The 16,073-nt window shown below is 43.4% G+C and overlaps 1 protein-coding gene across 5 annotated transcripts in view; it reads right to left on the reverse strand.

Annotated features, from left to right (window-relative positions):
• reps2 (RALBP1 associated Eps domain containing 2) overlaps window positions 1–16,073 on the reverse strand; it is a 196,472-nt gene that overhangs the window by 103,563 nt on the left and 76,836 nt on the right. For all 5 annotated transcript variants that reach the window (XM_060832954.1, XM_060832955.1, XM_060832953.1 and 2 more), the window contains one exon: window positions 2,525–2,676. In XM_060832954.1, the coding sequence (XP_060688937.1) occupies window positions 2,525–2,676 (152 nt within the window). The remainder of the gene's footprint in view (window positions 1–2,524; window positions 2,677–16,073) is intronic.

Here is a 16,073-nt window from a genome sequence, read left to right on the forward strand (position 1 = left end):
TCTGTCTCTCCAACTGATCCACTCGATTTGATAAGATTCGCATCAAACAGCATTTATGGCAGATATAATCCACCATAACCCTTAAACTCTCATTAAACTCCCACATCTGACACGAAATACATATCACTGCAAAGGCCATTTTTGCTCCTTCTCAATCTACAGACCCAGAAAATAACACCGTCTTATTCCTCTACAAAACACTGCCCCAAGTTAAAATGTAAGCCATAGCTATTAATTTAAGTTTAATCAAGAGACTTATCTCCAAAAACATAAAATCAAGAAAGAACCCAAAGTACTCACTACTGCAGCCTTTCTCTTGGACAGACTTAAAACAACAATTAACTTATCTGATTCTGTGCTGTGAACTTCACCCAACAGTTCCTCCAAGATTAGTTGTGAATTTCACTGTTTGTTAATTTTCCCAGATGCACCCCGATGTCCAGCGATACACGAATTCAAACAGCAAAGGCGGTAACTGTGCAGGTTCTCTCTCTCTCCTGCACTGTCCTCACCGTGTGCTTCCTTTGTCTCCTCTTCTCCCTTTTAAACTGCTGTTATTTTGACTTTTTTTCCCTAAGTCCCAAAACAATGCAACAGCATATAAAACAGTAATTGCTGCTCCTGGAGTTCAAGGAAATCACCTCCAACACCTAAAATACCTCAAAAAAAAAGGAGCAGCTCTTACAGCCAGAAGTTTTTCCCATCCTCCATCTTGGATTACCCAGAATCCTTAAACTTGTTGCTATGACTTCTCAAAAGTACAAGGGCTCGGATTTCGCTTCCCTTATTTTTCAAGCCTGATGTTGCAGCAAATTATCCTATCATTTGTGTTACCATGGCCAAACCTTACATAGGGCTGGATTCAATATTAACATGCAGTTTAAATATAAACATTTAGTTCACAGGGTGTGGGCATCACTCGAAAGGTCAACATTTATTGCCTATCCCCAGTTGCCCAGGTAGCAGTTGAGAGTCAACCACACTGCTGAGAGTCTGGAGTCACATGTAAGGATGGCAGATTTATTCCCTGAAGGACTTTAGTGAATCAGATGGCTTTATGCCAAATCAACAATGGTTACACACTCACCAACAGATTATGTTTTTGTTCCAGATTGTTATGGAATTCAAATTTCACCGTCTGCCTTTGTGAGATTCGAAAGCATGTCCCCAGAATATTCGCCTGGAGTTGTGGATTATGAATCAATTTACAGTCTCACTGTATCACCACCTCCCAAATCATGGATTATTAAAATGTCCATATTTTACAAAAATGGAAAACAGTGTCTACTGCTATATTAATTCTGGGCGATTCATTATTCGTTAAATTCCATGAGACTATCAAGTAGTGGCTGGAATGATGAAACATGCTCCTCATGTAGGACTCAAATCTTCCCACTTCAACGAAGTTTTTCTTGAAACATTTCTAACTAAGTTCCATACTGAACACGTAAGTGGTGTCATCACCCGAACCTTTACTGGTGAGGTTAATGCAGAATGAAGTATTGCAATCTTCTGGACGTTGTGCACTTAATTTCTGAAATTATTGAATTTGGTCCTGATCAGGAAATGCTTTGTTAATATTTCCACACACACAAGCCCACATTTTCTGCTTTAAAACCAATTCTGTCACATAACCAGCTAACTGTCCCATCTTCTTGATGATATCTGGGAGCAAATGTACACACTGCATGGTTGGGATAAGGATTAGTGACAGCAAATATTTTACCTTTTCAGCAGATTTGTGGCCTATTATTTGTATATTGCAAGTCACACATGGGAGAAGGATATTAGTTCATGTAAATCTTCATTCCTCTACTGGATTTTCTGTTGAATCAGGGCATCTCATTATACTCAAGCAGTTCCAGTGATTGAAACTCTATTAAACATCCTGGAAAGTTATTCTAAACAAACATTGTTCGCTTCAAGGAGAGATTTCTTTTTTGATATCAGTTATAGAGTCATACAGAATGGAAACAGACCCGGTGGTTCAACCAGTCCAGGCCAACTATGCTCTCAAATTAAACTAGTCCCAGGAGCTGTGCTTGCCCCTCCAAATCCCTCCTAATCATGAACTTATCTAAATGTCTTTTAAATGTTGTAACTGTACCCGCATCCACCACTTTCTCGAGCAATTCATTCCACACACGAACTCCTCTTTGGAAAAAGTTGCCCCTCATGGTCCTCTTTAAAATCCTTCTCCTCTCACCTTAAAAACATAGCCCCCGTAGTTTTGAACTCCCCCATCTTAAGGGAAAAACCCTTGCTTTTCACTTTATCTATGCCCCTCATGATTGCCTATCAACTGCCTTGTGAAGTGACCTGGTAAGCTATTCACTAAATGGTATCAGGGCAAGTAGGGTTTGGTAACAAATGCTGGTATTGCCCAGATGCAGATTGCAATTGCCTGACCTCTCTTTTCTTTCCACAATCTTGGAAGTACTCATTCCATTGGCAAATTCGGATGCTTTTTGTAAATTTATTTGAGGTGACTTACCTTGCTGTTTTCATAAATCTGAACACTTACCACTTTTCCTGCCACAGTCTCTATGCCTCTGGCGGAGCTCACTAATGAGATTGTGCGCCCCACTTGCCCATGGATTTCTGTACTTTGGGACAGGTTTCCTTTTTGGATCTCATTGTCAATCTTCAGTGCAGGGAATTGAGGAAGAGGCAATTCTAAATAGATTAAAAAAAAATTAAAACTCAAGTCTTGCATAGCAAAACCTAACCTTTAAAGTATCTTAATTAATTGGCAATCCAGTGATCATTTCAGTTTTGCTTCCTCTTTGGCTCGTTCCAGCTGTCCACCGCTCCCCCCCACCTTCTGCTTCAGACTTCATCTTTAAGAATGGTTGCCATAACAACTGTCAATGGGTTGCATGCTCTTTCCTAAATACTCTGGGTGCTCATCAACTGTACTGCTATAAGTATCGACCCTTTCCAATAAAGGCAGGTAAATCTGGAAAAAAATCAGTCAAAAATCAGCATCTGATCTTTTTCTCCTCAGGTTGCAGAGTTTCAACACGCTGCTGCTGGATCTATTAATCTATTTTGAGGAGTGAGTTGGGTGAGAATAGAAGACATGTCTGTAAAAAGTAACGCATGGCAGAGCAATAGTGAATTATGTCAACACATTACAGAGTGATGGAACACATTGCTGAAGATGGTAAATTGAAAATCGTACGCTTGATCTTGGAGTCATTGGCTCAAGGTCAGAAGTTTGCTCATAGAAAATAGGAGCGCAGAGCACATAACTCACATACACCTCCTGGTGAGTGGTGCATGGACGACTGGCAATAAGATGGGAGCAGGTCACTCATTTCCCTCCATTGTGCAGTGCGGCACATGAAGCAAAATAAATAAAACAACACAACTTTAATTTATACAGAGTAAACTAAAAGCAAAGTTGTTGGAAGCATCTGATGGAAACATGATCATATCCAATAAATGGTAGCAGCAGAGATAGGGATGGGGTAGTTTAATGGCAAGGCAAAGCTTAAATGACCACCCTAACAACTATACCAGCATAAAATGAATAGTAAAATTCAACATCACTATCAGTATGTATTAACAATTATATTCTTTGGTGGACAATAGCACACAACTGTTCAATTGAACATATGTCTTTAAGATGAAATAAATATTTTATCTTCCATTGCATCATATTGTCTCTCAATGTGTTTTAGTATGTTTCCATACTTCAACAATCTTCTCTATATACAGATAAATAGATATGGGATTCAGAAAAGTATCACAAATTCTCATCTATTTGAGGATACATACATAGCAAAATGCTTAGAATGGCTTTGTGCATGGGAAATCACATCCCAAATGTGACTGCGTTCTTTGAGGACATAACCATAACATTTTTAGATTTAGGTTCCCTACAGTGTGGAAACAGGCTCTTTGGCCCAACAAGTCCACACCGACCTTCTGAAGAGTAACCCATCCAGACCCATTTCCCTCTGACTAATGCACCTAACACTACGGGCAATTTAGCATGGCCAATTCACCTAATCTGCACATCTCTGGACTATGGGAGGAAACCGGAGCACCTGGAGGAAACCCACGCAGACACGGGGAGAACGTGCAAATGCCACACAGACAGTCGCCTGAGGCTGGAAAAATTGCTGAGGGTGGAGTGGTGCTGGGCCTTGTTCACTGCTGGGTGGCCATCCCTCTTCGTGTCTTCAGCATCAGAGCATCTGCTGTGGTGTCCAACATGCAGGTGTCTCTTTCCAGTGCGCTGTGGTCTTGTGGGGACCCAATGAGATTTCCTTTCCTGGCTGTTTCACACCAGTATCCACTCCTCTGCCTTTGTCGTTTCCTCTACCTCCTCTATTGACTCCGTCTGTTCGAGTGGAGTTTGTGCCACTCGGTTAAGAAAGGTGTCCTTATCCTCCTCCCTGGCTAGTCCTTCTGGGTGCTCCTCGTGGCAGGTTTCTTGCTGGGGATTTGATACTTTACTGTCCTTCGGGGGGCCCACAGCTCGCGTTGCAATGTCTGGCCCTTTGAATGGATACGGATTGTCTTGCTGCTTAAAATTTGAAAATTAAAGCAGGACCTGAATTTACCCAACAATTTTACAGGTCAAATGGTTTGGGCTGCTTTAAAAAGTTCCCACAAGCAGCAGTCTGGTGTTTATAGAAGTCTATAACAGTAGTTGTTTCTGATGTAACACAATAGTTCCGTTCCTTTGTGTTGAGAAAATCATGCAATAGCCGAACCATTTAAACTAATGGGGCCGGAATTGTATTATGAATATACATATTGTACAAATAATGGCCTAAATTCTTCAATTGCATTATAGCCAATTTGCTTTGAAGAAACGCATTATAGCAAAACCAACTGTACCTAATGTTTAGAAAACAGTTTCTTCATTCCAGGTTCCTGACAATCAAGGATCAGTGTACAAAGCATCAAATACCGGAGACCACAACCCTGCGTTTCTGGATCTTGTGGTATTTCCCCAGGTGACCACTCATGGACCTTGTGGAATTTACCACCTCTGCCAATATGTGGTACTGACTAATAAGGGCTGTTTTAAGTGGTTCACCACTACCAAGCTTCCTTTGTCTTGGCCTATTGTGTGATTAATGATGTGACGATGATTTGGTCCTGTTTGTTTTGAAGAGAGTTTGTTAAGGCTAGGGCAGTGAGGGGTGCTGCCTCATGAAGACGTCTTGACTAAACGGCTTGGCAGGCCTTGATTCTTTGAAAAATAAAACAGCTTGAATGGGTGTGGCCAGCTCTCTCAAATTAGGTTTTCGGTTTGGTTTATCAGTAACATCAGAAGCTATTGGGGTCTCAGAGTTGGAAGATTCAGTGAATGTCTCCTGGCTGCTACTCTGAATTTTCCCTTGATGTTTCCCTTTTCCTCCTGGATTAGAAAACTGCATGTCAGAATCTGTGTTTGAATTTATCTTTTTGCCAAGAGAGTGTGTTTATGTGATGTTACTATGTTGGAACAGTTAATCGGTAATGGTTAATGTATCTTTTATTCAGTTAAGTTTTCCAAAAAAGTTATACTGAATTCTTCTTTCTTTTGTTTGTATTTTAACTACACAGGGTTTAAATAAATTATGTTTTTGCTTAATGTTGAATAGTTTGACCAGTCACATTTCATCTGGAACACAGCACTCCACATTCACCTTTAAAATAAGAAAAATATATGTTAGGATCTAGGCTACCTTCTTAAAATATTTTGAGGGGGATCTGGTCTAATCTGTAACAATAGCAGAGGATGCATCACCATACAGCATCTACAGAAAAGGCACTATTCTTAGAGAACGTGAAGATTTATTACATGATAGTAAATAAAATTACATTTGGTCAGACATAAATACTAGGACTTTAGAGGACGAATAAAGATACATGCACTCCTTCCAAAAGTGGGAGTAGAGCCCCTTGTCTCCATGCACAGCTCAATAGAATGGATGGGGGTCAATGCAACATGAACATTAACCTTTATAGAACCATTTCCTTAAATAAGACAAATCTGTCATGCCTCGTGGAAACTTAAATATCTTAATTCTAGGTTGCAACAACATGTTTTTCTTCAATGGCTCTGTACACGTTAGAAATCTGAAGAAGGTAACTGTGAGGCATCGGCTCAGACATATTTTACATCAACATCCATCATCCAGACGTCAACTGCAGTATAATTACATTTAATGGAATAAGATGTGTTTACACATGCTCCTTCACTGTGCAACGGCAGTTAGACCTTCCAAGGAACAACAGTAAGAAGCTGGTCTTTGTGATATAAACAGGAAAGCTAGAAGAAGCAGAGATTAGCTCTGGGAACAGCTCGGAAAAATTGTACAAACTGGCTAAATAAACTCTGTCTTCTTCATGGAATGAAAAGGAGAGACAACAAAAAAGACAGAATTGCACAAAGTCTTTTGGAAAAAAGGAAACACTAGTTATAAGCTTGGCTAAATTACAAAGGTGGCGAAGGTATTTGGAATTCTCAAAAGTTAGCAATGCTAGGAAAGCCATGAGAAGACTCCCGCTCAAGTATGATGACTTATTAATGTGGGGAAATGGGCTGTGTTTTTCCTTTTATGTCAGAGATAAAAACATATGGAATAAACTAAATGAAAACAATCAAAAGCACTCCTCTGAACATCCAACTGCTGTGAACTAAAGCAGTCTTTGTTCATATCAAGCCCTCCCCTCACCCTGTGCTTACTCCACCTGTCTGCTTGGGGAAACACACGTGTAAAAGACATGAAAATCCTGTATGGGTCACAAGGGGGCACAAATGCTCCAATCCCAGGTCCTTTCTCAGTGCATGGATAGAGGGCAGAGGGAGCCAACTGCTAAAAAGGCAAGGCAGGCAAAAATTGCCTGTGGTGTAAATGACACCTCTGAATGAGAGAAAGCATCGACAGCAGATGTGAATGTGTAACATTGTGAAAATAAACAAATATGAGGAGTATTTTTTTTTAAAAAAAGCCAACACTTTATTTTTTAAAACATCAATATTGTCACAGCACTGAAAATCTTCAAATAAAATACCAGATCTTCCTGTTGCCGCTCACATTGAATCCAAACACTGCTCCCATGCATCTCACTGGGATGCCACAGTTAAGTCGATGAATGCAGACTAAACTGACTGCCTGGTTCAGCCAGCACTTGCTGAGAGGCCAGAGTTATGTATCACCTGGATACTGTACCAACCATCCAAACCGTTTTGGTGCAATCCACATTCAAAATGCTCACACACACTCACTCCAGTAATTCTGGCATTTTCCAGTTTTGATTCACATTTCCATCAGCTTCAATTTCTTGCTTTCATTTTTGTGTAAGAGTTAAGAGTTTTAGACGAGAATGTTTATCCAGTTCGGAGGAAGGGTCACCCAACCTTACACGTTCAAACTTTTCTCTCCACAGACGCTACCAGACCGACTGAGCTTTTCCAGCAATTTAGAACATAGGACATTACAGCGCAGTACAGGCCCTTCGGCCCTCGATGTTGCGCTGACCTGTCATACCAATCTGAAGCCCATCTAACCTACACTATTCCATGTACATCCATATGCTTGTCCAATGGTGACTTCAATGTACTTAAAGTTGGCGAATCTACTACCATTACAGGCAAAGCATTCCATACCCTTACTACTCCGAGTAAAGAAACTACCTCTGATATCTGTCCTTTATCTATCACCCCTCATTTTAAAAGCTATGCCCCCTTGTGCTGGCTGTCACCATTCTTGGAAAAAGGCTCTCCCTGTCCACCCTATCTAACCCTCTGATTATCTTATATGGCTCTATTAAGTCATCTTTCAACCTTCTTCTCTCTAACAAAAACAGCCTCAAGTCCCTCAGCCTTTCCTTGTAAGACCTTCCCTCCATACCAGACAACATCTAAGTAAACCTCCTCTGAACCCTTTCCAAAGCTTCCACATCCTTCTTATAATGCGATGACCAGAACTGTACACCAATACTCCAAGTATGGCCGCACTAGAGTTTTGTACAGCTGTAGCATAACCTCTAGAACGCGATCCCTCTATTAATAAAAGCCAAAACATTATGCCTTCTTAACAACCCTGTCAACCTGGGTGGCAACTGTCAAGGATCTGTGTACCAGGACACCGAGATCTCTCTGCTCATCTACACTACCAAGAATCTTACCATTAGCCCAGTACTTTGCATTATGGTTACTCCGACCAAAGTGAATCACCTCACACTTGTCCGCATTAAACTCCATTTGCCACCTCTCAGCCCAGCTCTGCAGCTTATCTATGTCTCTCTGTAACCTACAACATCCTTCGTCACTATCCACAACTCCACCGATCTTAGTGTCATCTGCAAATTTACTAACCCACCGGTCTACACCGTCCTCCAGGTCGTTCATAAAAATGATGAACAGCAGTGGACCCAACACTGATCCTTGCGGTATACCACTGGTAGCTGGACTCCAGGATGAACATTTCCCATCAACCACCACCCCCTGTCATCTTTCAGCAAGCCAATTCTGATCCAAACTGCTATATCTCCCGCAATCCCATTCCTCTGCATTTGTGTTTCTGTTTGCGTTTATTTAAAACTGGATTTCTGGTGTTAAGAATGTTGCGTTTTTACGACATCTTTTCCAACTACTGGACGTCCCAAATCATTTTACACCAAATGAATTATTTTTTGAAATGTTGTCACTGCTATAATATCGGAGAGGTGGCAGCTAGCTTTTGCATAGCAATGTGCTAATGACTAGATATGTTGTTGACTGAAGGATAACCATTAACCAGCAACGTCAGAAATAAATCTACAGCTGTTTTTCAAATTGCGCTGTAGGATCTTTCATGTCCATCTGAGAATGTAGGCAGAGCCTTGGTGTAATGAGTTCTTTGGAAAACAGCACCGAGAGCAGTGCAGTGCTCTCTCAGTACTGAAGTGTCAGCCTGGATAATTACAAAGTCCCTGTTCAGGACTTGAATGCTCCAAGCATCTGATGCAGCTGCAGAAGCACCAGAGATAGCTGACATATGAATGCTATTTCTAATATTTTAGCTGGAGAACTGGGGAAATCAAGAGCATTCGGACAAAGTTCCTGGTTTAAGCACAAACCACTAGGTGGCTTACCTTATGGTAATTTTTTTTAGTTGCCAGCTCTTCATGATTCTGCTTGAACATAAATATATAATCATCGCTAATTCTTGGCCATACTGCCGCATGGCTCCACTTCAAGGAATAAACTGGTCGACTATAGGGAGAGGTTGAATAGGCTGGGGCAGTTTTCTCTGGGCCGGAGGCTGAGGGGTGACCTTACAGATGTTTATTAAATCATGAGGGTCATGGATAGGATAAAAAGTCTCTGCCCTGGGATGGGAGTGTCCAGAACTAGAGGGCATAAGTTTAGGGTGAGAGGGGAAAGATATAAAAAAAAAGACCTATGGGACAACTTTTTCACACAGAGGGTGGTGCGTGTATGGAATGAGCTGCCAGAGGAAGTGATGGAGGCTGGCGCAATTGCAACATTTAAATGGCATTCATATACCCATCCAAATAGGAAAGGTTTGGAGGGATATGGGCTGGGTGCTGGCAGGTGAGACTACATTGGGTTGGGATAGCTGGTTGGCATGGACGAGTTGGACAGAAGAGTTTGTTTCTGTGTGACTCTACGACTTCTTTCAGACATGGAAATAAGTGCCTCTTTTTAATTCTGTGTTGGATTTCTGATTATCTCCTTCCTTTGTCATTCAATATGTTTCCACACCTCTACCTATATCTCAAAACACTTGCTCTCACACTCAATATATTAAATTTACCTTTCCCAAATCATCCTGTTTATTTTCCTCTCTCTATGTGTTTTCTTCCCTCTAACTCTTTTCACTTCTCCACATTGATTCACTCTGTGGGACTATGAAAACAGCAGCATTTTTTAAATGGATTTTTCAAAGAAAGTTTCAGACTTTTACTGACATGCATACACAGGTTTTCCAATAAAAATTTCAAAAAGTTCGCTGTGGATGTCATTTTCCTCTTGAATAAAACTGTCCAATCCTTGCCATAAATCACCATTTTTCATGCACTTACTGTATTTGAGTAAGTAGCTACCTAAATCGAGACAAACATGTAGCAGAAAATACACAGAATACCAATCCCCAAGATGGAGGGAAGCAGGAGAAGCCATTTAATAGGGAAAAAAGGTTGTTCCAGAGTTTTCTGCCAGGAAGTAATCAGATTAGGCAACAATTCACATTGTTCAAGGACAGGTGTGGCTATTGAAGGCAGGGCAGAGACAGAGAGAGAAAGACCTAGAGAGCCAGTGTGGTACAGCAATCAAAATATTGGTCAGTCCTAAGATTTCAATTACAAGTGAGGTAGTTCCACTGCCATTTCAGATAGAATCCTTTCAAAACTTCACACAGGAACATGTGGGGCAGGACAAAAACCATACATTCTCCACACCAAGCCACTTCACTGAGCTTGCAGACAAAAGCATGATCTTAAATACATTTGGAGTAAGAATAATCAGTCGCAACCAATTAGTGTCCTGTGCTCCTACACGGTGTCCTTTCTTCACTCACCCATTAGTTAACTGCAGAATACACAAACAGAAAAAAAAAGTTACATGGGAAAATCATCACCGGTGAGCTGGAAGCTCTGGGTTACAAAGTGTAGTAGGCTCTGGGTTTGACTCCCAACTCTGTTCTAACAACACCTCTGTCTCATAGTTTCATTAGTCTAAGAATAAACATGGACAGTATGAGCAGCTAGGACCTTCTGGTCACTGGGGTTTGTTAGCAGCTTTGCTCCATGATGGAAGCACCATAATGCTACCTCTGTGGTACTGACCAGCAGCAAGTGGCATTGGGTTAATTGAATTGAACAAGGGTTTCTGATTGACAGCAAGGTTTTCCAGTTGTTTAATTGCTTTCCTTGCTACCACATGGGTACTGAATTGGGAAAAAAAAAGGCAATCTACAGCATCACTGGAGCATGTCAGAAGTCACACGACACCAGGTCATAGGCAGACAGGCTTATTTTAAATTAAGTTTTCAGAGTGCTGCTTTTTTGTCAGGTGAAGTCACTTTACCCAAGTGCTCTGAAAGCTTGTGATCTCAAATAAACCTGGAGAAAGTGAGGACTGCAGATGCTGGAGACCAGAGTTGAAAAATGTGGTGCTGGAAAAACACAGCAGGCCAGGCAACATCCGAGGAGCAGGAGAACCGACGTTTTGGACATAAGCCCTTCTTCAGGAATGAGGCTGGTGTGCCAAGCTGGCTGAGATAAAGGGTAGGGGGGAGGGAATTTGGGGGAGGGGCACTGGGAATATGATAGGTGGAAGGTGGTGAGGGTGAAGGTGATAGGCCGGAGAGGGGGTGGGGACGGAGAGGTCGGGAAGAAGATTGCAGGTCAAGAGGGCGGTGCTGAATCCAGGGGTTGAGACTGAGATAAGGTGGGGGGGGGGGGGGGGGGGGGGGGGGGGGGGGGGGGGGGGGGGAAATGAGGAAGCTGGAGAAATCTACATTCATCCCATGTGGTTGGAGGGTTCCTAGGCGGAAGATGAGGCGCTCTTCCTCCAAGCGTCATGTGGTCAGGGTCTGGCGATGGAGGAGGCCAAGGACCTGCATGTCCTTGGCGGAGTGGGAGGGGGAGTTAAAGTGTTCAGCCATGGGGCGGTTGGGTTGGTTCGTGCGGGTGTCCCAGAGGTGTTCCCTGAAATGTTCCGCAAGTAGGCGGCCTGTCTCCCCAATGTAGAGGAGATCACATCGGGTGCAACGGATACAGTAAATGATGTGTGTGGAGGTACAGGTGAATTTGTGGTGGATATGGAAGGATCCATTGGGGCCTTGCAGGGAGGCGAGGGTGGAGGTGTGGGGGCAAGTTTTGCACTTCTTGTGGTTGCAGGGGAAGATGCCGGGAGTGGAGGTTGGGTTGGTGGGGGGTGTGGACCTGACGAGGGAGTCGCGAAGGGAGTGGTCTCTCCAGAACGCCGATAGGGGTGGGGAGGGAAATATATCTCTGGTGGTGGGGTCTGTTTGGAGGTGGCGGAAATGACGGAGGATGATACGATGTATCCAAAGGTAGGTGAGGTGGAAGGTGAGGACCAGTGGGGTTCTGTCCTGGTGGCGATTGGAGGGGCAGGGTTCAAGGGCGGAGGTGCGGGAAGTGGAGGAGATGCGGTGGAGAGCATGGTCAACCTCAGAGGGGAAATTGCGGTCTTTCAAGTAGGAGGCCATTTGGGTTGTTCGGTATTGGAATTGGTCCACCTGGGAGCAGATGCGGCAGAGGCGAAGGAATTGGGAATATGGGATGGCATTTTTACAGGGGCAAGGTGGGGGGAGGTGTAATCTAGGTAGCTGTGGGAGTCAGTCGGTTTGTAGTAAATGTCTGTGTAGAGTCCGTCACCCGAGATAGAAATGGAGAGGTCTAGGAAGGGGAGGAAGGAGTCGGAGACGGTCCAGGTAAATTTGAGGTCGGGGTGGAAGGTGTTAGTAAAGTGGATGAACTGTTCAACCTCCTCGTGGGAGCACGAGGTAGTGCCGATACGGTCATCGATGTAGTGGAGGAAAAAGATGGGGTGTGGTGCCAGTGTAGCTGCGGAAGATGGACTGTTCCACATATCTGACAAAGAGGCAGGCATAGATGGGGCCCATGCGGGTTCCCAAGGCTACTCCTTTGGTTTGGAGGAAGTGGGAGGATTGGAAGGAGAAGTTGTTCAGAGTGAGGACCAGTTTAGTCAGTCGAAGGAGGGTGTCAGTGGAAGGGTACTGGTTGGTTCGGCGGGAAAGGAAGAAGCGGAGGGTTTTGAGGCCTTCGTGATGGGGGATGGAGGTGTATAGGGACTGGATGTCCATGGTGAAGATAAGGCATTGGGGGCTGGGGAAGCGAAAATCATGGAGGAGGTGGAGGGCATGGGTGGTGTCCCGAACGTAGGTGGGGAGTTCTTGGGTTAAGGGGGACAGGACAGTGTTGAGGTAAGCAGAGGGAAGTTCGGTGGGGCAGGAGCAGGCTGAGCAGTAGGAGGAGGTGTCCGCGAGTTGGCATCTAGCTTCAGCGGTGTAAAGATTGGTGCGCCAAACTATCATTGCGCCTCCCTTGTCTGCCAGTTTGATGGTGAGGTTGGGGTTGGAGTGGCGGAGTGGAGGGCTGCGCGTTGCGAGGGTGAGAGGTTGGAGTGGGTGAGGGGGTGAACAGTTGAGGTGGTCAATGTTGCGGCAGCAGTCGCAGCATCAAATAAACCTGTCGGGCTATAACCGGGTGTCATGCGATATCTGGCTTTGTCCATCTGAGTCCAACACTGACACCTCCACATCATTACGTGAGAATGAAATCATTTCATCCCAATCTATCTGGTTTTCTGAGGTGAGAAAGAAATTTAAATTTTGCACAAGCTGTATTTTCGCTATAACCAGCACAAAGCAAAATGAACAGAATTGGAAACTCAAGAGTTTTACTTTTACAAGATGTTTTAGTCCTAACACAACAGTTGACTATGCTTGGATGATTTGCAGTTCAAGTACGGTGCTCTACTGGTCTGGCTAGATTCCAATACATGCCTTCGGTACAATCTTGCCTCATTGAAAATAAGTGAATTAGATAGTATTGACTTGACACCAAAGTCTGATGGCAAACGAGCAAACCTTGGAACGGGAGCAGAGAACGTGTGAAGTTGAAGTTACATATTTTGTATTCATTTTCCTGACAGTAGGCATCACATTGCAAGTCTGCATACCAGCCATCGAAAAATAAATGAAATTTAACTATTCAAACTCAAACTATTGCAAACACAAGTCAGTTTTTGTGAAGAAGCACAAACAATTCCAGTTTGGACACTTGGAGATAACCTCTTCAGCTGAAGATTCGCTATTGCTGAAGGGTGTGGTAAGAATCGGAGTCATTTGTGGACTGTAGAAAGAAAATAAATGAGGGACCTGGGTTGAAAAGAAGGTCAGCTCTGTAATTTGCTCTGTAGTGTGGTTCGAACAAATTCTGGAAATGAACGGAAGCCAGTTTACTCATTAGCTGTATTCACAACACAGGAAGTGACCACTTGTGAAGAGGTAGATGCCAAACACGTTTTGGTGTAATGCATCAATATTAAGTCTTAAATCTCCACAGAAACATCCAGCATTGTTCTGTTTTAATGATTAATCATGCAATGTCAGAGTGAGCTAAGCCAGAGGCTAAAGTACATAGGGACAAAATATCATCAATTTTCAAAACAAAAACACGAATTCAATTCATTGTTTAAGGCAGTCACTGGTGCAAGTCAGCTACAGAACTGTTGTTGCTTTGTTTCCAGATCCATTCAACTGTTGCCAAGCTGGCAGCAGCTACTGCATGTTGAGAACGGATGGGCCATTTCCACTTTGCTTGAGTGGATGGAAGACAACAAAAAAAGCTAGGGAATGTCAACCAGCTTCCCTCTAAACTGCACAGATGCACCATTGGGAATCCCTGCACATGTCAGTAGTCATGTTGCTGCGTGACTTCCACTTCCAGAAGCAGAGGAAGCACGGGGAACATTGGCCACCATCATAATATAAATAAATACGATTGTGAGAGGGAGAAAGAAAGAAAGACAGACAGAAAGAAAGAGAGAGAAAGAAAGAGAAAAAGAAAAAGAGAGAGAGAGAAAGAGAGAGAGAAAGAAAGAGAGAGAAAGAGAGAGAGAGAGAAAGAGAGAGAGAGAGAGAGAGAGAGAGAGAGAGAGAGAAAGAGAGAGAGAAAGAGAGAGAGAAAGAAAGAAAGAAAGAAAGAAAGAAAGAAAGAGAGAAAGAAAGAGAGAGAGAGAGAAAGAAGGAGAGAGAGAGAGAGAGAGAGAGAGAGAGAGAGAGAGAGAGAGAGAGAGAGAGAGAGAGAGAGAGAGAGAAAGAGAGAAAGAAAGAGAGAAAGAAAGGGAGAAAGAAAGAAAGAGAGAAAGAAAGAGAGAAAGACAAGAATACAGAATTCCATGAGGAGCAGATCTGAATTTAAAGGGGAAAACAAGACAATGCTCAAGGAGATAAAACAAATAGAAGGATGCCCCTTGTACGGGGGGGGGGGCGGGGAAAGGGTGGAAGGAAGCTTTTGTGCAGCAGAAACACTCTTTATAGACACAGCTAGCTAGAACTTGCTTGTATTTGTAGTTGTCTGAAGTCAGACCAGATTATTCATCGCTTCCTCACATTCCCTTTGAGTAACAGATACAGGGCCATAATGGAGGTAGGCAAAGCCCCATCATCACTTTCCTGACTCTGAAAAGCAACATTTCACATCCAATTTCTTGAATGGTGTGGCAGATGACTGACATTTAAACTTACAGCAGGCCCTCCGTCTCTGTTCACTCCATTCAAGCTCACCTTCGGCATCCGATTATCCAATCTCGGAGTTGCCATCTTTCACTTGTTCCTCTGAAAGAGTGCTCATAGCAAGATATCATGCTGGACAATTGGCAGCGCCTGCTTTGTCAAAGGCCTCCTTCTCAATACATCACAATATTCAAAAGTTCACTTGGTCATTTTGTGGATTTTCAGATTACTCTATGTCTGTGTTGACTCATTCAAATCAGCCAACTTTTTTCCATGTGACTATATTAGATTACTTACAGTGTGGAAACAGGCCCTTCGGCCCAACAAGTCCACACTGACCCGCCGAAGCGACAACCCGCCCATACCCCTACATATACCCCTTACCTAACACTACGGGCAATTTAGCATAGCCAATTCACCTGACCCGCACATCTTTGGACTGTGGGAGGAAACTGGAGCACCCGGAGGAAACCCACGCAGACACGGGGAGAATGTGCAAACTCCACACAGTCAGTCGCCTGAGGCGGGAATTGAACCCAGGTCCCTGGCGCTGTGAGGCAGCAGTGCTAACCACTGTGCCACCATGGATATATTCTATCCCAAATAATTGATTTGAGACATTTCCCCACCAAAGTTAAAGTGACTGGTTTGTAATTGCTCAGCTTCTATTGCCAGCTTTTGTACACTGATGTGATGATTACAGATCCCCAATCCTCCAGCAGCAGCTCTAAATCCAGAGACAGTTGAAAGATTTCCAGTGCCACTGCAATTTCCACACTCACTCCCTTAGATGTTCATGGATACATCTCATCCAGTCGTGGTGTCTCA

The sequence above is a fragment of the Hemiscyllium ocellatum genome, chromosome 12 (assembly GCF_020745735.1).
Source record: "Hemiscyllium ocellatum isolate sHemOce1 chromosome 12, sHemOce1.pat.X.cur, whole genome shotgun sequence".
Lineage (NCBI taxonomy): Eukaryota > Metazoa > Chordata > Chondrichthyes > Orectolobiformes > Hemiscylliidae > Hemiscyllium > Hemiscyllium ocellatum.